This window comes from Lactuca virosa, chromosome 9 (genome assembly GCF_052849685.1).
Source record: "Lactuca virosa cultivar CGN04683 chromosome 9, Lactuca_virosa_CGN04683_v6, whole genome shotgun sequence".
In the NCBI taxonomy this organism is placed as follows: domain Eukaryota; kingdom Viridiplantae; phylum Streptophyta; class Magnoliopsida; order Asterales; family Asteraceae; genus Lactuca; species Lactuca virosa.
Genome location: NC_136434.1, coordinates 37,125,610 through 37,146,739, shown reverse-complemented (window position 1 = coordinate 37,146,739; position 21,130 = coordinate 37,125,610). Strand labels below are relative to the sequence as shown.

The 21,130-nt window shown below is 34.9% G+C and overlaps 1 protein-coding gene and 1 pseudogene across 1 annotated transcript; one reads left to right on the top strand and one right to left on the bottom strand.

Moving 5' to 3' along the window:
* Positions 1 to 2,903: 2,903 nt before the first annotated feature.
* On the bottom strand, positions 2,904 to 12,110 carry LOC145139133 (uncharacterized). Its single transcript, XM_079073064.1, has 4 exons — positions 11,666 to 12,110; positions 10,489 to 11,525; positions 10,350 to 10,399; positions 2,904 to 3,336 (listed from the first exon to the last, which is right to left on the bottom strand). Exons 1-4 carry the CDS (start codon positions 12,108 to 12,110, stop codon positions 2,904 to 2,906), a joined length of 1,965 nt encoding a protein of 654 aa, XP_078929190.1.
* A 4,689-nt stretch (positions 12,111 to 16,799) lies between these two features.
* Positions 16,800 to 18,029, top strand: LOC145136260 (chitinase 2 pseudogene; annotated as a pseudogene).
* The last annotated feature ends 3,101 nt before the right edge of the window (positions 18,030 to 21,130 follow it).

The following is a 21,130-nucleotide window of genomic DNA, read 5'->3' as shown; positions in this document are numbered from 1 at the left end:
GTATTAAGGATCAAATGAGTTTTTTGTAATCATAGTTTCATGTTATAATGTTATATTTATTAATTTTTAATTGATATAATTTTATATTTATTAATGTTATATATAATGTTATATTCTTAGGATTAATGCTATATTTATTAATTTTTTAATAATTAATGGTCTCCGATTAATTTCTCGATTAATCCTCACCTAACCGATTAATCCCTTGACCCCAGTCCACCGCCGAGCTACCGTCGAACGATTTTTGCAACCTTGATATATATATATATATATATATATATATATATATATATATATATAATTTTTTTTTTTAAATATTTGATGCAAATTAAAAAAATCGAATTATATCCCCAGTTAAATCAATAAATTATTTTCCTAAAATCCAAAAGGTTGATATTATTCTATATATCAAAAGGCAATTCCACCAACGATTTCCATCCTAAACTTTCGAAACTGACATTTTTCACCTTATATTTTTTAAAATATTTTTAAATGATAACACCTGTACTTTGCAAAATGTTATTTTCAACCCTAAAATTTGAACAACGATATTTTCCATCTGTTTACTTTGTAAAATAACATTTTCCACTTATGTACTCTGTAAAATATCACATTGATCCTCCTAACTCCGAATTTTTTAAAATGTCACTTTCACACGTTATTTTCTAAAGTTTCGTGTTTAATCTTCATAGTATATATATAATATGATTTTTCAAGTTTATAAATGACGTGGAGCGTGGACTTGGAGGCAAGGTCAAGCCTAAGCCATGACGACCTATGACGTTTTTTATGGCGTGATAATTTTATATACATTAAAAAAGATAAATTATAAAATTATATCAAATATATCAAGTTTTTAAAAGTGTTATATTATCGTTTAATATCAAAAGTTAACAAAAACTCAATTATTTAAGCTTGATCAGAAAAAAGAACATAAACAAAAAAACTCAAAAACTCACGTCTTGAAAAAAACTTGCCTCATAATACGATAATACATGTCTTGACACGTTATTTAGGCGTCATACTTAACAAACCCGCCTTGGACGTTTTCGTAGCGGTTACACCACGCTTCACGCCATGACATTCCTTGGTGCACCTTTTAGAACCATGTGATTTTCCTATAATTACCACCCATCAACTTTATAAAATGTTCTTTTGATCGGCTTTGAACTTTGTACAATTTCATTTTTATCGTATCAACTTTCTAAACTTTTGTGTTTACTTCACTAGCAATTCAGTTAGTGATATCGACCTTGTATATTTATCTATCAACAAATATAACAATACCTCATTTTTATGAATACAATCGTCAAAAGTTAACTTACAAAAATAAATAAATTGACCTGCCACAACAAAGCGTTTTTATTGAATACATCACTTCATTTTCTTCTATAGACAAAGTTTTATATTTTATTTTGATGTAGAATATCATGATTGTGATGTCTGGAATATTTTTTCCTCCTTCACGACTTCACGCTCAATCTCACTTTCCAATAGGTGGTTTTTTCCCAGGGAGAACAGGGAACAGAAAAAGCGAAAGGAAGGTACTCGATCACTCTCTCTACATCCTAAAATCCATCTAAATTGATTCAAATTTTCTCTTAATCGGAACGATGATTGATGTAATATTCATGCTTTTTTATGCATTTTATCGGTTATCATTGAAATGCATTTTATCAGTTTTTTCTATTTTAGGTGAATGATTCGAACTGAAATGAAACACTTACCTTGAGGTAATCTAATGCGTGTACAGAGAATGCATTTATTTATAGTCTGATCATGATGTTTTTTTCGCTGAAAATTTGGTTAACGAAATTGGATCGGAGATTATCGGAGTCATGGAAGCAATTTTGTGATGGTTATCCATTTGTCCTATATATTTACTAACATCATGTTTTTCTTTATTTTTTTTTTATCTGTGTACAAAGTGCAGGTTTGTTCTGAAGTTTGGAATAAACTGGAACATAGGATTGGCACCCTTGAGTTTGACTGTGATAGGAAATCTATGGGGGTAATTTTGTCATCAACTTGACCAGAGGGCTAAAGGCGTAATTTTAGATAGCCTTAATGAAATGTGAAGAGGTGCATTTCGTGTTCTGAGTTTTGCATGCAAAGAGGATCCCCCGGCGTTGACCACATTATATATAGTGGCAATGAAGACCACCCTTTAACTGAGACTAATTTAATATTTTGAGGTAATGAAGACCACCCTTGTTTGGTTAGATGGAATCAGATAAAGAATGGAATGATTCTTTCCATAGGAATAAACAAAATACATTTGGTTTGCCTTATGGAATGGAATGGACCATTCCTCCTTCCATCTTGTAATTTTCATTCTGTGATGGATGGGAAGAAAATAACTACATAACCTAATTTTATTTTTATTTATGTAATTTTCTTGACTTAAGTTTTTACTTTTTTTATTATTTTAATTAATTATTTTTTATATCATGAAATATTTTGTTATTATTATTAATATTAACAAGGGGACATATTTGAACTTACTTGTATATATATCATAACTATTTGGGGTTTAGTGGGCTTTTATTATTTTTAATTTATTATTTTCACAAGTAAAAGTTCATTAATTATAGAATGGTCATCAACTTTTTGATTTTTACCTTGTTTAGTCCAATATTGAAACACTTATCAGTTTTGGTATTTATTTTAAGTTTTCATTTTGATTTTGGTACTTATTTCAAGGTTTCCTATCGATTTTCATGGCCGGTTCTGAGGATTCAAATGCCCAGGACGAGGTGGATAAAAAAGGCCCTTAGGCCTTAACGTGTAACGAATTAAATTACATAAACTAATTTTTTTATTTATTAAAATGACGATAAACTTTATAGCAATAAACAAAGCAAAATCATAGTATTTTAATGAGTAACTACATATCGTAACAGCTAACCGACGATCCGTGAAGCTCTCCTAGCATTCTTGATTGCAAATTGGTTGATCAACTCTTCATAGTCTATACTCTCTAAGATTTCGTTCTCGATAGATATCATTGCCAAACCGTTAAGTCTTTCTTGTGTCATTGTGGAGCGCCAGTAAGATTTTACAAACTTCAATTTCGAAAAACACATTTCTGCAGATGCAACCGTTACTGGAATAGTCAACAATATTCTATATGCAATGCTTGCATCTGGGAAATAATCAAGTTCTTTCAAAAACTTCAAAACATCTATAGGGTTGCTAAATTCATTGGTTTCCAATGTCTCAAATAATTTCAACTCCGTATAAAGTTCCTCGGCATCAATATCTGATCTTTCTTCAAACTTGAGTGCTTTTTCAAGACGATGATAATACGACTTAAGATCTTTATCTTCAATTCCCCTTGTGACATCCCCATTTTCACGGCCAGAAAAGACCGATTTTGTTTATGCTTTATAAAAATCAGAGTACTTCTTTTAATAAAAATCTTGCGGAATTTGTTCCCAGAAAAACATGATAAATACGTTATCAAAGAATTTCCGAAGAAATGTATTTTTATTCATTTTAAAACATTTGGGATGTCATCGTTAATACAGAAACATAAGCATAAACAGAACTTACATTCATTTACACTAGTGATCTACATCTCTTTTAAATCTCTCAGTGTAATGTAACTTCATATCGACACCTGTGATACAAATAAACTGAGTGGGTCAGGTTGGAAAACCTGGTGAGTACATAGGGTTTTCAACCCATAATAATATAATTATTATGTTTAAACATCAAACAATCAACCCAATTACTCATCCCCATTATCTTCTTTACTCTTAAGGATCTACCCTAAGAATCAATTATTCATCGTTCATTCATTCCTAAGGATCATCCTAAGGAATCGGCACGAAGTCCATCGTTGTCAATGACACAGCTGTCAAGCACAACTGCTAGTTCTATCACTTAGGCGCAGCTGCCAGAATTGTGACATTCTATGTGAGGCGCAACTACCAGTATTGTCCTTCGAGCACAGCTGCTAGGGTTATCTCGTTTATTGACAATATCGTTTTCGAGAGTCCACTCGCAATACATGTCAATGGGTTTTTAGAGTACACCGGTGAACACATCGTTCACAACACCTACAGGTTGCGAGCCTGCCAGTGTTCCACTGGACTGTCTAGAATAGTCTGTGGTTGTCATCCATACTCTGCTAGATGACGAGGCCATCATTTGGGAAAGGCTTCTCACATCGTCCACCTCTCACACTTACCTCGTGGTCTATAACACCTCTTAACTCATCATCCAACTCATATTCCATCTATTCCATCTACCCATGTTTTACCCAACATATTCTCGTAGATATATATATATATATATATATATATATATATATATATATATATATATATATATACAGTTTAAATCATTTAAAACATGTATAAAATCGTTCATCCAGCATAGATAGCAAGTATACAGATAATATGCACACATAGCACGTAATTTATTTAAAATACTTCATATCTATGTGTAAGATGAAAGTAACTATGCACTCACTTGAAAAGGTGGTGAATCCGAACTCAGACAGCGCTTCGCTTCTTAAAAATAATTTCCTTCGATGAAACCTAGTATTATTACCACTAGAGTTTAGTCTATTATTCGCCGAGACTAATTAATAGTCTAGCTATTATTACTATTATATAAGCGTTAAACAATACTTATATAACCCATAATAATAGCCCAAGTACTTATTATAAGTTCCTAATAACGCTACTATAATTAAATAAACGATATATTAAAAATAGCGTAGGCGTAGCTCACTTACAGCGGGTTTTATAGAAAACCGGACTTTGCTTGGAGCAGCGTTCCCGAGCCGAAAAGCTCTTCTTCTCAGAGCCGTCGAGCACTTCGGGGCTTCCGCCTCGTGCTAGGGAGGTTCCCTAGGCTTTTCGGGGGGTTTCGGGGCTAGAGAGAGGTTCTAGAGAGAGAGAGAGAGTAAAGAGAAGAAAGAATGGGAAATGTGTGAAGAAAATGAGGGTGGGAGAGGTTCTATTTATAGGGTGAAAATGGCTGAACTTGGCGCCACATGTCACCATCTAGTGACAAGACTTGGGGAGAAAGCAATGGCCAAGATTGTGCCACATCACCCATTTTCGCACAGCACACTTCCGACTTCTAAAATCCATAACTTTCACATACGACCTCCGTTTTTGACGTTCTTTATATCCACGCGTAGGTAAAAATAAGATCTACAACTTTCATTTTGACTCCGTCGGCTAATTCTCGACCGATCTTAAATTTAACAGTTTGAGGAGATTATACTGTTAAATGTCCGCGTAAAATTCATAACTTCTACAACTTGGTTAAGATTATTTATTCTAAATAATCTTTTGTCGAAAAGTCGTTTTCGACCCCTATTATCTCTAAATTGACTAGCCCGGATCTACGGGCGTTACAATTATCTCCCCCTTAGGATGATTACGTCCCAGAATCATCAACGAAACAGGGCTCACATGATGACTCCATACGTTATCTCTTCATCCTAAGTCATAACTTTGATGTTTCTTCGAACGAGTATCTAACTCTTAGACTCCTTGACTACAGGCGGTGCTCGATCTTGCATCCGCTCTCTATCTTATGTTAGACTTCCAATCATGATCTTCATGTCACGATCTCGATCTTTATTGGAGACTCCTTATTTAACAAACTTGAGATAAGTTTCTTCCTTCGATTATCATAATAGACCGATAGGTCATGTTCTAATGACCTCTCATCGTATGTTGCAATGCTTAGACTCAGGTCTTTTAGAGTCAAATTCCGGAACAGACTATACCTTCCTTCATGTTCTTATCACATCTTAAAAGGTAGCATTTCTAGCTACAAGCAACTGTCGTGATACCTGTACTGATCGCTTTGATTATCTTTCATTTCAATCTTCCGGCTTAAGTCAGATGCTACATCGAACTTGGTTCTCTGAACCTCGTAACATAATCATCATAGTCGGACTTGATTTGATATGAACACTAGGGTCGGAATAACAATCATCTTCTTAGTCATTACCGAAACAATGGTAATGGCATACCTGAACACAACGGAATCAACTACTAGCTTCTCGGTAACCTTGTGACTTTCCCTGATCCAAGCGTGAGTCCTGTGCTTCCGGTAGTATATGCATCTACTACCTTTCACACCTACTCATACTCGTCCCAAGTATTGTCTCGCAGTCCCCAAGTCACCATACTAGAAAATCACATAACAATTTAACACACCAGATAACAAAACGAAGGCTTTATTATTTCTTGAAACTATTACATAGGTGTTCGAGTTCACCCTATACTATGCCTCTAACAGGTTACATTATACGATACTATCCCTTGGTTACTTCATAACTCGATCTTTGGATATTAAGCCTTCACTCCTGAATCCTTGCATTGTTATCTGCTTCGTCAAGGATCATTTGAAATGCTCTCGCCTTTGGCTTTGGCGGCACATTTGGCTTTGTAGCCCCTTCTCTCTTTGGGCAGTCTTGCTTGAAGTGACCTTCCTAGTTACATGTGTAACATACCCTTTTGTTGAATGTACACTCGTTGGCGTAATGCCCATGCTTTCCACACTTGAAACAAGTCACCTTTTCACCGCATGTTCCAGAGTGTTTCTTTTTGCACTTCTGGCACCATCTTGCTTCACTTCCTCTTCCTCCTCCAGACTTCAGGAATTTGGTCTTCTTGTTGGACCTTGAAGATCCTTCAAACTTCCTCTTCTCGCCAACTTCAGCTTTCTCCAGACCCTTTTCCCTAATCCGAGTCTCAACATTCCTGGCTGCCCAGATGGCAGCTTTCAAAGTGGTTGCTTGCTTGACCATTGGACCAAAGTCCACTGGTAATCCATGGGCAAACTTGTTGACTTTGGAGAGCTCAGTTGGAACTAGGTAAGGAACAAGCTTCATCTTCTCCGTAAAACTTGCAGCATACTCAGTGACACTCATCCTTCCCTTCTTCAGATTTTGAAACTCATTGTTGATCTCTAGGAGATCCTGCTCAGAGCAGTACTGCATTTTCAGTTGCACCACGAAATCTTTCCAAGACATCTTGCTTGCTTCTCCCTTGGGCATCGTGTTAGCTAGTAGCTTCCACCAGCTCAGTACTCCAGACTTTAACAGAGGGATCGCGAGAGTGGTCTTCTGTTTGTTGCTACACTCGCAACTCGCAAACATTGTCTCCATCTCGGAGATCCAATCCATAACTTCCACCGGTGTTGGGCTTCCAGAAAGACTTGGGGGTTTTGATGCCATGAAATCCTTGTACTTGCATCTACGTCCGTCATTTCCTCCATCCTGATTGTTTCGTCATCGGTGGGTCGGCTCGACCAACCGTCCCACTGTAGTTCCCTCCTTCTGACTGCCCATCACTGAGCTCGAGCTGTTCAATAGGCACCGTAAGTTCCTCTCGATTTTGTTGAAGTAAACGCCTTGTTTCCTCCATCTGACGATCCAACATCATTTGGATCATCGCTTGTACTCCGGCCATGCTTATTGGCTCAGCAGCGGCTACCACAACCGGTATTTGCTCAATCACTGGGGGTTGGTTTCTGCTCCCATTAGCATTCCCGACTCTACTGCGGGTTCTTGCCATTTTGATCTATAAACCGAATAAGGTGAATCTAGATCTTTATTTAGGATAGTCGTTTAAATCGTCCTTATCACTCCGAAACGTTTACATGTTAGTTCTAATATCGTAGTCGTACGTTTAGAATCCTAAACACATAAGGTTTCCAGATCCGGTCGGCAACAGACCATAGATCCGAACAAATAACAACATATGAGGCATAAATCATTTAGCACATAAAGCATAGTAGGCATACTTTCCTAAATAAGCTAGTGCTCACATCTCACAATCATCGCTTAGCATTCTAAGTTTAAGTCTACAAAATAAATCCATATTCCTAGTTCGCTTAAACTAATGCTCTGATACCAACTGTGACATCCCCATTTTCACGGCCAGAAAAGACCGATTTTGTTTATGCTTTATAAAAATCAGAGTACTTCTTTTAATAAAAATCTTGCGGAATTTGTTCCTAGAAAAACATGATAAATACGTTATCAAAGAATTTCCGAAGAAATGTATTTTTATTCATTTTAAAACATTTGGGATGTCATCGTTAATACAGAAACATAAGCATAAACAGAACTTACATTCATTTACACTAGTGATCTACATCTCTTTTAAATCTCTCAGTGTAATGTAACTTCATATCGACACCTGTGATACAAATAAACTGAGTGGGTCAGGTTGGGAAACCTGGTGAGTACATAGGGTTTTCAACCCACAATAATATAATTATTATGTTTAAACATCAAACAATCAACCCAATTACCCATCCCCATTATCTTCTTTACTCTTAAAGATCTACCCTAAGAATCAATTATTCCTCGTTCATTCATTCCTAAGGATCATCCTAAGGAATCGGCACGAAGTCCATCGTTGTCAATTACACAGCTGTCAAGCACAGCTGCTAGTTCTATCACTTAGGCGCAGCTGCCAGAATTGTGACATTCTATGTGAGGCGCAACTACCAGTATTGTCCTTCGAGCACAGCTGCTAGGGTTATCTCGTTTATTGACAGTATCGTTTTCGAGAGTCCACTCGCAATACATGTCAATGGGTTTTTAGAGTACACCGGTGAACACATCGTTCACAACACCTACAGGTTGCGAGCCTGCCAGTGTTCCACTGGACTGTCTAGAATAGTCCGTGGTTGTCATCCATACTCTGCTAGATGACGAGGCCATCATTTGGGAAAGGCTTCTCACATCGTCCACTTCTCACACTTACCTCGTGGTCTATAACACCTCTCAACTCATCATCCAACTCATATTCCATCTATTCCATCTACCCATGTTTTACCCAACATATTCTCGTAGATATATATATATATATATATATATATATATATATATATATATACAGTTTAAATCATTTAAAACATGTATAAAATCGTTCATCCAGCATAGATAGCAAGTATACAGATAATATGCACACATAACACGTAATTTATTTAAAATACTTCATATCTATGTGTAAGATGAAAGTAACTATGCACTCACTTGAAAAGGTGGTGAATCCGAACTCAGACAGCGCTTCGCTTCTTAAAAATAATTTCCTTCGACGAAACCTAGTATTAGTACCACTAGAGTTTAGTCTATTATTCGCCGAGACTAATTAATAGTCTAGCTATTATTACTATTATATAAGCGTAAACAATACTTATATAACCCATAATAATAGCCCAAATACTTATTATAAGTTCCTAATAACGCTACTATAATTAAATAAACGATATATTAAAAATAGCGTAGGCGTAGCTCACTTACAGCGGGTTTTATAGAAAACCGGGCTTTGCTTGGAGGAGCGTTCCTGAGCCGAAAAGCTCTTCTTCTCGGAGCCGTCGAGCACTCCGGGGCTTCCGCCTCGTGCTAGGGAGGTTCCCTAGGCTTTTCGGGGGGTTTCGGGGCTAGAGAAAGGTTCTAGAGAGAGAGAGAGAGAGTAAAGAGAAGAAAGAATGGGAAATGTGTGAAAAAATGAGGGTGGGAAAGGTTCTATTTATAGGGTGAAAATGGCTGAACTTGGCGCCACATGTCACCATCTAGTGGCAAGACTTGGGGAGAAAGCAATGACCAAGATTGTGCCACATCACCCATTTTCGCACAACACACTTCCGACTTCTAAAATCCGTAACTTTCACATACGACCTCCGTTTTTGACATTCTTTATATCCACGCGTAGGTAAAAATAAGATCTACAACTTTCATTTTGACTCCGTCGGCTAGTTCTCGACCGATCTTAAATTTAACAGTTTGAGGAGATTATACTGTTAAATGTCCGCGTAAAATTCATAACTTCTACATATGGACTCCGTTTTCGTCTGTCTTTTTACCGTTGAGTTCCTATTAATGAGATCTTCAATTCTCCTTTAGGTCGCGTAGGCCAAAAACCGCTCGATCTAAAATTCGAGTTTCGGGTCGTGCACTGCTATGTCAAATCTTAGAAAATTCATAACTTCCTCATACGAAGTCAGATTTGGGCGTACTTTTTTTGTATGTTCTCGGTTTAACGTTTTATACGACTTTCGTTTAGATCGCTAAGGCTAAAAGTCGCTCTATCATAAATTCACTATTTACGTCTCCTGGTGTCGTGCCGGTTCTGTCGTAAAACTTCGACGGGTCATAACTTCTTCGTTATAACTCGGATTTCGGCGTTCTTTATATGTACGGAAACCTTGAGACGTATTCTACAACTTGGTTAAGATTATTTATTCTAAATAATCTTTTATCGAAAAGTCGTTTTTGACCTCTCTTATCTCTAAATTGACTAGTCCGGATCTACGGGCGTTACACCCCTCAAATTATGTGGAAATAAAAAACCAAATACTTTGTCATACTCTTTGAATTGTTCAAATCTTGTCTCAAGAGAAGAAATAGCTTGATCAACAATGAATAAAAAATAATTGACTCTAAAATTCTCTTCAGGTGTAAATGAAACTTCTTCACTAGTTGAACTCTATTCAAACCTTTTTTTTCCTTTCAATCAAACACTTTTGTGGAAATATTGGATCAATACCCATTTCAATATCAATCTCCTTAGCTTCAACAATCACTTTTGAAAAACCAGTTTCTCTATAATCCTTGAAATACCCAATCAATTTGTTTATTTCTGTAATAACATTATCAAGATGCATATCCTTTGATTGTAACTTCTTACTCACAATATTCACATGGTTTAGTACTTCATACCATATAACAGTTGATACCAAAAATTCAAAGTCACCAAGTTCTTTTTCTGCTAGTGAAGTTGCTTCACTTGCAATTGCAACATCATTATATTTTTCTCCAACTTGAAGTAAAGCTTCCCGTACATACATAAGTTGAAGTTTAATAGCCTTTACACTTTCAACTCGGCTTTCCCAACGAGTTTGACACAATGACTTAAGACTCCAAGCTTTAACATTATCTTTCAAAACTTCCCACCTCTTAGTAGAATTTGCAAAGATAGTATAAATGCGTTGAATGAATCCAAAAAAGTTCTTTCCTTTAACACACTTGTTAGCCATATCACATAATGTTAGATTAAGAAAATGGCAACCACAAGGAGTGTAAAATACTCTAGGATTTATATCTAAAAATCTCTTTTGCACTCCTTGATGTTTTCCTTTCATGTTTGCTCCATTATCATAGCCTTGACCACGCATATCATCAATTTCAAGACCAAGAGACTTTAACTCCTCAAGTGTAATATCAAATAGTCCTTTTCCAGAGGTATCATCAACATTCAAAAAACCTAAAAAGGACTCCTCAACAGTAACATAATTATATGATAACGTTAAATACCTCACTATTATAGTCATCTGTTCCTGGTGACTTGAATCGGGAGTACAATCAAGTATGATTGAGTAATACTTTGCTTCCTTTATCTTCTTGATAAATTCTTTTTTAATTTCTTGAGCTAGCAAAGATATTAGTTCGTTTTGGATTAAATGGCCAAGATAATGCACATGAAGCCCATCACTTGTGATCCGCCGCACATGCTCTTTGATAACCGGGTCAAATTCTTCAAACATTTCAATGACACCCAAAAAATTTCCGTTACCAATTAAATACAATTAACAAATAAGAAGTGAAATCAGTCATAATAATTAACAAAAAGATATTTGGTGGAATTAGAACAAAAAAATTACAATTTATAGTTACCTTTTTGATACAACTTTTCATTGGATCCACAAAATGCTAAATTATGTTTAGCAAGAAACTTCACTACTGCAATGATTCTCAAAAGGACTTGTTTCCAGTAATCTCTTTCTTTCTTGAATTGTTCGTATTGAACTTTATCAATTGTTTCATTCAAGTTCAATCTTTTACGCATATCAAACCACTTATTCCTATTTGTAAGATGATCCAATGAAATTTCGTGTTCTTTAACCCTAGTGGTAACATGGTGCCAATCTGCATAACCTTCACCATCCAATTTACCTTTTGAAATCCCTTTTCTAAACACTTTACAATAGAAACAAAATACCCTGTCTAGCTCTTTCGAATATACTAGCCATTCTCTATCACACTTCTCCAAATTTGGTAAAGTTCTTGTATATAAAGCTGCAGAAAACCGGCTACCATATTTATCGTAGGGACCATGCATAATACTATTATCTCTTTTAGGACCTTTCTGGACCAAAAGTTTAATTTCCTCAGAATTAAGTTTTTCCCAGCTTCTTGGATCATATATATATCAACAAGCTCTTTAACGGGCTCTTGCTCTTCTACCTCTTTTACTTCTATATGCTCTTGCTCTTCAACATGCTCTTCAATGTGCTCTTTAATGTGCTCTTCAATGTGCTCTTCAACATGCTCTTCAATAGGTTGTCTATGGATAAACTTATCTAGAGTACTAGCATAGCCTTTCTCTTTTCTTCATCTAGTTTTTTTTTTCTTTTTTTTTTTTTTTTTTTTTTTTTTTTTTTTTTACGTTTTTGACTACCGGATGGTTGTTTAGACTCCATCTCTACAAGTTTACAAACAATAAACATAATTTGATTTTTTAAACACCATGGTGTCTGAATTTCAAATTTCTGATAAATAATTATACAATATACATAATCTCATAATTTAATTTCTGTTTCTAATAATCTATTTCAAAATCATTCATTGATTTCATCCAACATTGTGAATCATTCAATCAGATTTCAATATGATAATATGACATAATGACAATACAAGATAGTGATAAACAATTAAACATTCATGAATAACATTCAAGAATCTAAAAAATTAAACAGTTAAAAGATAAACAGTTAAACAATTACACAATTAAACATACCATGAATATGAAAAATTGATAATATATTTAATCTATAATTCATTCAATCATTCAACTGATTCAAGTATGCAATTGAATTGACAATTATAATTTACAAATCATAATCCTTAATTCCTTATTCCTCATTCCTTAATTTCTCATAATCTATTACATTACCAACAATCAAGAATGAAAAAGAAGAATCATTGATAAAGTGAATAAGTGATCGACCCTCACCTAGAATAGTAGAATCTGTTGTATCGGAGGATTGCTATTGCTGCAATCGATTTTTTTTAAGATGTTGCTGGTTTGCTGCAATCGATCGCTGCTTCGTGCGCTTTTGTCTTTGGTTTGGCGCTGTGCCTCACTGCTGCTGTTGGATTGCTTGGGCTGAAACGGACACACCATAATTTTTTTTTTGGGCCCCTTCAAATTTTGGGCCCTGTTCCCATGTACATATTGCACCTGCCTTAACCCCGACCTATCGATTTTGGTACTTATTTCAAGGTTCTTAACCAAAATTTATATGAAACGTTGAATAATGACCATTGGAAAATGTTTCAGTTTTTGATCAAAGACAGTAAAAATCAAAAAACAACACAAGTTAATTTACGCTTATAATTAAAACATGTTTTTAATAATGTTAAAATTATGATTGTACTTATATATAATACAAAAACCAAATGAAAATTCATTCATTTGCAAAAAACTAACAAAAAATGATCATGGATTCGTTCCATTCCAAACTACAAGCAGACCCTTATAGTTATTCCTTTGAACTTTTTTTTTATTATTATCAAAAAGACTGATCTAATTGTTGGTGAATTGATTTAAATTTAGGACATGTTTGACACGGAGCTTTTGGAAGCGTTTGAGAGGTTCTAGTTTTTAGCTTTTGACAAAACCCTATTGTTTAAAAAAAAAGCTTTGTTTGATAGTACGGGCGTTTAACTTTTAGTTTAAACAAAACGCTCCAAATCTAAAAGCTACTTCATGTAGCGTTTAACAAAACGCTATTGAACTTTTGAAATCAATTTCCATAATTACCCTTAAAAATATATTTATATATTTATTTATTTTTAATCAATTGTCCTTTTATGTAATTTTATATATTTCAAAAGCTTCCAGCTACTTTTCCCAAACACTAATATAACAAGTAAAAGCTACAGCTTCTCGCTACCAGCTACCCGCTACACGCTACCCGCTATCCGCTTCAAGCTAACAGCTACCCGCTATCCGCTTCCAGCTAATAGCTACCCGCTATCCGCTTCTAGCTAACAGCTAACAGCTACCAGGGCCGGTTATTAAGAGGGGCAAGATGGGCATATGAACAGGGCCCGTTTTTTAAGGGGGCCCATTTTTTTAGTATTATATTGAGGATCAGGCCCAAATACTCTCTTATCGATCAGTTGTAAAAGGCATAAGCGATCATTCAAGCGTAGGTGATTAATCGATTACGAAAACTCACTCGATAATACGCTGATCCATTGCAGTCCTACTAATCAGGTAATCGATTTCAACCTAACATTAGTCTTCTTTCTTTTTAATTTTACATTGATGACGATAAACAGAACACCACCACGTCTTCCTCTTTGTTCCTTATTTTGATTGTAGAAAAATAAAAATATAAAGAAAATTAACGGTTTAAATTCCAAGTAATTTTAAAATAGAAAAACATTGAATTTGGGTATGTCGTAATGCTTTCTGGTAGTGTTCTATCAGAGGAATTCACGACCAGGTTTCTTTGGATAAGTTCATTGAATTTTAGTGTTATTCCCATATATGATAATTGTATTGTTGTACAAATTAATAGAAATATGAAAACTATGTTTTAAAATTTAAGTGGTTCAAACTTGTTGAACAACGCATGCTACTTAAATGTTGAATACTTTAATGACTTTTTTGCTTCATGAGGGCCTAATCTATATGCACTATAGATGTTTGATGTTTTGCCTCATAGAATTGTCTCTATAGTCATAAAATGATATAATGAAATACATAAAATGAACAAAGAAAGAGTGTATATACCTAGTTTAATTGGCACTACATACCAATTTTTTTTCTTGCTTGTTCACAGTTTGAAGGAGGGCTGAACCAAAATGTATTATATGCCTTGAAATTGATTAAAGAATGACCACTAGTCATTGCCTATTATTTGAGCAAATTTGTCATTTTTTCCATATATATTTGCTAGGTTAGTTGCCAATTTTCAAACCATGTCTTTTTCTTATGGTAGATGTATGGTATGTATGGACCTACCAACTTGGAGAACATTTTTGGGAATTTTGTAACTGAATTGTGAACGGGTATAGAATGGTAGAAGAGCTTCACGAGTCTTTGGTTAGCTGTTTTGATATGTAATTACTTATTAAAATACTATGATTTTGCTATGTTTATTTCTGTAAAGTTTATTGTCGTTCGAAAAAAAATTTAGTTTATATAATTTAAATCGTTGCACGTTAGGCCTAAGGGCCTTTTTTTACTGGCTCGTCCTGGGCATTTGAATCCTCAGGACCGGCCCTGACAGCTATTTTTGCCAAACACGCCCTTAAGCTGGTGTGACCACCGTTATAAGAGTTATAGATTGATTACTATTTACATTTAAAATTAAACCATTTTTGTTAAAAAAATCTAATAGAAGGTAATTTTATTTGATTGACTTTATAGATAGGTACATGATATTTTCAAACATTGGCGAGGTGGCATCCGTATTTTTTACTGCTGCTATCTCGTCATCAGATTATACGTCGGAATCTTCATCATATGGTTCACTCGCAATTCCTTCTTCGGAATCGACCACACTCTTGTCACCTACTCCCAGCTTTCAAACGGGGACCAATGCAATTCCTGGCGGAATTTCACCGTCTCACCTTTCACAGCCGGAGACCGGGTTTTCAATTCCCATTCCGACCCTTGCGATTACTTCCGGAATGGAAAAATCAAAGCCATGACTCTTTCCCTTTCCGTGCTTGTGGCGATTGAGATGTTTAATTCCTTAATTGATGAGATTTTGAAGCTTGTTGGTAGGTGGGATAACCGGGCTGATGATGTCTCAAAGTCTTCAAAGCACAAGGCAGAATAAATCTTTTGGAAAAAAACATTTTTGATAGAAATTAATTAGTCAATTAGGAGAGCTTTTTTTTTTTTTTTTTTTTTCCTATTCATGTTAATTTTCAGAGTTTTAGCAGAGACAATTTTTGGCGCCAAATCTAAAATATATTAATGTATGTTTTACATATCGGCTAGTAGAATGTATGCAGAACAAAAAGGAATCTTAAGTTATCAATTAGTGATGGATGATCCCGACTACTAAATAACAGGAGACTCGGTCCATATATCCAAATAATCGAATAAGACAAGCTTTTTGGTTTGTATGATATGAAAGAATTTAAATGCAAGAATTTAATTATCACATTTCCTTTTCTATTAAAAATGTAAAGTGTTGTCATAAATCTTTCAAAACAAAAGTACATTCTTCCTAACACTAAATACATTCAAATTTATTTTGATAGATTTACAAAGTATTCATTTAAAAATCTTTAGGTTTTACATACATGAATCATGATAATTTTAACACTTTCAGCAAGCAACATGACCCTTAATTAAGAAATAGATGGTACCCACAAATACAAATATATTGTATATCCCTTGGGGTTTTGATTTGAGCTCTTGTTGGTGGAATCTTTTATTTTAAAACAATTTCGTATCTTGTTCCGTATCCAATCTGACATGTTCTTATTTGAAGAAAAAGTCATTAGAAAACATTCAATATTGTTCTCGTCTAACAGAATGTTGACAAAATGTACCAACTCCCCTATCGACCAAAAGGAAACACTCGAGGTCCCAAACACAACTAGTATATAGCTCGATGCATATGCATGGATGACTGCCATTGTCGTTTTCATATAAAACAGATAGCAAAGCCCAAAAGAAAAGTAAAATATCTTATTACAAATGCTTAGAATATTGCAGGCAGTATAATTTACTCTAAAGAGCCAAAAAGACCATGAATTTAAGTTCATGTTTCATGCAAAATACTGCATCTTACGTGTGGTTTAGTTTGAAAAAGTCTCTGAGGAATTCTGCTGGAAATTAGTATTTATACACGAGCCAGAAAGCCGATGAGGACACACATACAGAGCTAGCCATGAGCCATTGGAAGCTTTTTCTCGCTTTAATCATTCTACATGCTCATGGAGATCATATCTTCACAGGAGCTGTTGTTTTTCGTGAGTACATAGGAGCTAACTTTGAAAATGTTCGATTTTCCGATGTACCCATAAACCCTAATATCCAGGTCCATTTCATCCTCTCTTTTGCCATTGATTACACCCTTGGATCCTCCCCCACACCGACCAACGGAAAGTTTAATATCTTCTGGGATTCCGACAATCTCAGCCCCTCTCAGGTTCTTTCAATCAAACGCCAACATTCGAATGTTAAAGTTGCGTTAAGCATTGGAGGGGACAGTGTTGGAAGTCGTTCTGTTAATTTCACTGCTTTCTCGATAGATTCATGGGTATCTAACGCTGTTTCTTCCCTCACTCGTGTTATAAAACAGTATCATTTAGATGGAATCGATATCGATTATGAGCATTTCGATGCTACACCTACCATCTTCGCACAGTGCATAGGACGACTTGTGACGACTCTAAAAAACAATCGAGTCATTTCATTTGCTTCAATTGCTCCATTCGATGATGGCGAAGTTCAGAGGCATTACTTAGCTCTATGGAGGAGTTATGCACGTGTTTTCGACTACGTCAATTTCCAGTTTTATGCTTACGACAGAGGCACCACTGTGGCTCAGTTTCTGAGGTTCTTTGATGCGCAGGCGTCTAATTATGATGGTCGTAAGTTGTTAGTCAGCTTTAGCACTGATTCGAGTGGCGGCTTAAAACCAGACAAGGGGTTCTTTACGGCGTGCCAGAATCTTAAGAGTAAGGGAAAACTGAACGGCATCTTTGTTTGGTCTGCAGATGACTCGAAAGCCAGTGGATTCAGGTTCGAGAGACAATCACAAGCATTGTTAGCAAAATCTTATAAGTAGAAGGCATATTAGAGTGATCATGGATGCTTTTGAACTAGAATTATAGTTAGGTTGCAATATTTACTTGTTATTGGAAAGATCATGTACTGATCAGCAGTGTAGTTAATGTGTATGTCTCTTTTAAGTGTTCATACAGCTCCTATCCTCCATGTCATCCAATGTATTCAACACCATGTTCGTAGTGTCGTTGAAATAATGTGTTATTCTTGGGATGCCTTTTGGTGAGGGCGGGTCCAAAGATATAGTGGGCCCAATGTGTTATTTTTTGGTGAGGGCGGGTCCAAAGATATAGTGGGTCCAGGGCGAAAAGAAAAAAATGGCCCCAAAGTCATATATATATATATATATAGTAAAAATTAAATAGAAAATACACACAGTGTTATAAAATTCACTATTAATATTAAAAAAATATAAATATGTCAAAACATTACAAAAAAAACTAATTTAAAGAAAAATATTTCTCATAACATTTTTAGATAAGTTAGTTTTTTTTTTATATAATTATACTATATATACTCTAGAAATTTTGGGCCTCTTAGAGGCATGGGTCCTGGGCGACCGCCCGGGTTGCCCACCGTCAGGACCGGGCCTGCTTTTGGTCCATTGAAAATTCGCTTTCCACGACGTCTTCAAGAAATATGATGGAAAAGCACAAACATAATTAAGCGTCTATGTCTTAAGGATTACCGAAAACAAACTGGGGGCGGAAATCACTTGTTTATTTCATTTAACTTTAAACGTTACCTTAATTATTCAAAATAAATAAAAAACATATATATTATACACACTACTAGAAAACTGATGTAATAGCTACAGCACAATCCGTAGCTATTCCGTAGCTATAAGTAAATAGCTATGGAATTGCTACGGAAAAATGTTTGTAGCATAATGGCCCGTGGGAAAATTATAGCTACGGATTAGCTACGGAATCGCCACGGAATAGCTACGGAACTTTCCGTAGCTAAAATAGCTACAGAATAGCTACGGAAATAAGTAGCTACAGATTTCCTACAGAATAGCTACGGAAATGGATACCTACGGAATAGCTACGGATCCAAATGGCTACAGAATAGCTACAGATTTACTATGGAAATATATAGCTATGGAATTGCTACGACTCACATTACCTACGGATTTTCCGTAGGTAATCCGTAGGTAATTACTTTTAATTTAAAATAAAAAAAACAACAAAAATTTATAAAAAAATCCATTTTTTTTTGTTCAAAAGATTGAAAAAACTCATTACATTAAACTAATAATAATATTGAAATTGAACCAAAAAACAAATAACATTACAATAAACCTAATAAACCTAAAAAGGTATCAAATACAAATACATATTACTAATGAACATTGTCTAATAATACATTAAATGTGCCTAATAATACACATTAAAAGTGTCAACTACAAATGTTTATTTAAATGCTTACATACACAAATTTGAGAATTATATGGTGGATTGCTTGGCAAATTACCGAGTAAGTTGAATCGATAAAGGCCGACAAGTGTTCTTCAATTTGGGTTTTGAATCATATTGTTCATGTTTCAACACACCATAATCAATGATCACAAAAAATACAAATATAGTAATGTACTTTCATTTATTTTTTTAATATAGCCATAATTAGGAACATTTTTGAAAGTACAACGTTATAAGTAAGACAAAATGAAAGTAAGATGTTATAATAAACATGTATATCTTGCATTTAACTAGCTCAAAAATAAAAACACATTTCCTTCTAATAATCGACTCCTTCATCATGTTGTTGAATCACTACAATAATTGACTCATTCATCATTTTGTCATCACTAGAAGTTGGCTACCAATACAATGATCCATAGCAAATTAGCTACGGATTAGCTACGGAGTATGCTTTCCGTTAGAATTCGGTAGCTAATCCGTAGCTAATTAGCTACGGATTAGCTACAGATTTTTCTTATTTTCAATTTTTCAGGCACCAAACGTCGTTTTTTTCGCTCCGTTTTTTTCACACCTCTATTATACATGATTATCTATATTTTCACCAATTTATAGCTATTAATAACATTTATAAAGTCGTGTGCACATACGGGATTCATTGCTCGTTTAGTGGTTTAACACTATAATGCTTATGAATACGTTCATATACATCTCACAAACACGTATACATACACATATACACGTACACATATACCACAACTCATTCAAGTATATAAATATACATATACAAACATAATCCATCACAAATTGGTGAAAAGTATAGGCATTACAATGTTAAAATGTGAAACGAGTACTCATCCCGAAGGGGCACACGATTTTATGAATGATATTAATATCTATAAGTTGGTGAAAATATAGATAATCATGTATAGTAGAGATGTGAAAAAAACTAAGCGAAGAAAACGACGTTTGGTGCCCGAAAAATCGAAAATAAGAAAAATCCGTAGCTAATCTGTAGCTACTTAGCTGCGGATTAGCTACTGAATTCTAACGGAAAGCATACGTCGTAGCTAATCCGTAGGTAATTAGTATTCGTAGGTATTCTGTAGCCATTCCGTAGCTAATTAGCTACGGAATAGCTCCGGATTAGAATCTGTAGCTATTCCGTAGCTATTCTGTAGCTAATTAGCTACAGAATAGCTACGGACTAGCATCTGTAACTATTCCGTTACTAAACTAGGGCATCCCATTCTGTAGCTGATCCGTAGCAATTCCGTAGCTAATTAGCTACGGAAATTTTCCGTAGCTATTTTCCGTAGGAAAACCCTATGTTTTCTAGAAGTGACAATGATTACTCTAATTAGTGTAATATTTATTTTTAAAAATGTAATAGCTAAACATAACATAATAATTTCGAAGCTCCCTCTAGCTATTGGGGAGGAGGGCTCCCGACCCCGACCTTGAAAACTAAACGGTGTTAAAACCCAACCCGCCCCCACCCCGAACCTGATAACATTGTAAAGATATCCCGTACGGAAACAGGTGGGGTCAGGTTCTCACATGATTTTTTGATATTTTTATCATGTCCCTTGTCCGGTTTATCCGTCTCATATGTAACTCTCATATGTTAGTCGATCCTTACTAATCTACACAAAGCGTTTCTCTCTTCAAAATATGGCCTTTACAAGTTGTAAATCATTCAACTTTTACTACCAATCATTTTACTAGAAGGGTTCTATTGTAGATATTTTTGAACAACAGAATCCATTCCAATTTTAGAAGAATATATATATATATATATATATATATATATATATATATATATATATATATATATATATAGAGAGAGAGAGAGAGAGAGATAGAGAGAGACAGAGAGAACAAACCAACAAA